This window comes from Colobus angolensis, unplaced genomic scaffold (assembly GCF_000951035.1).
Source record: "Colobus angolensis palliatus isolate OR3802 unplaced genomic scaffold, Cang.pa_1.0 Scaffold190, whole genome shotgun sequence".
NCBI classification, from domain to species: Eukaryota; Metazoa; Chordata; class Mammalia; order Primates; family Cercopithecidae; genus Colobus; species Colobus angolensis.
This window is the reverse complement of record NW_012115044.1, coordinates 2752976-2753312: the sequence shown is the minus strand read 5'-3', so window position 1 is coordinate 2753312 and position 337 is coordinate 2752976. Positions and strand designations below refer to the sequence as shown.

Here is a 337-nt window from a genome sequence, read left to right as displayed (position 1 = left end):
CTTCCTTACCTTCGAAGCTCGACCCCTTTGAATCCAGTGATCCCTTTTCATCCTCCAATGTCTCCTCAAAAGGATCAGATCCCTTTGGAACCTTAAATCCCTTCGGAAGTGGGTCCTTCAATAGTGCTGAAGGCTTTGCCGACTTCAGCCAGATGTCCAAGTCGCCACCTTCTGGCCCTTTCACCTCCTCCTTGGGAGGGGCAGGATTCTCAGATGACCCCTTTAAAAGTAAACAGGACACTGCTGCTCTGCCTCCGAAGAAACCCGCTCCTCCACGGCCTAAACCGCCCAGCGGTAAAAGTACACCTGTAAGCCAGCTTGGTTCTGCAGACTTTCC

General features: G+C 52.2%; 1 protein-coding gene across 1 annotated transcript in view; it reads left to right on the top strand.

The window, feature by feature from the left end:
- The window catches only part of LOC105510758 (epidermal growth factor receptor substrate 15-like 1), an 82370-nt gene that overhangs the window by 69966 nt on the left and 12067 nt on the right, over positions 1-337 (top strand). The window contains 1 exon segment of the mRNA XM_011940662.1: positions 18-294. Within this exon segment, the coding sequence (XP_011796052.1) occupies positions 18-294 (277 nt within the window).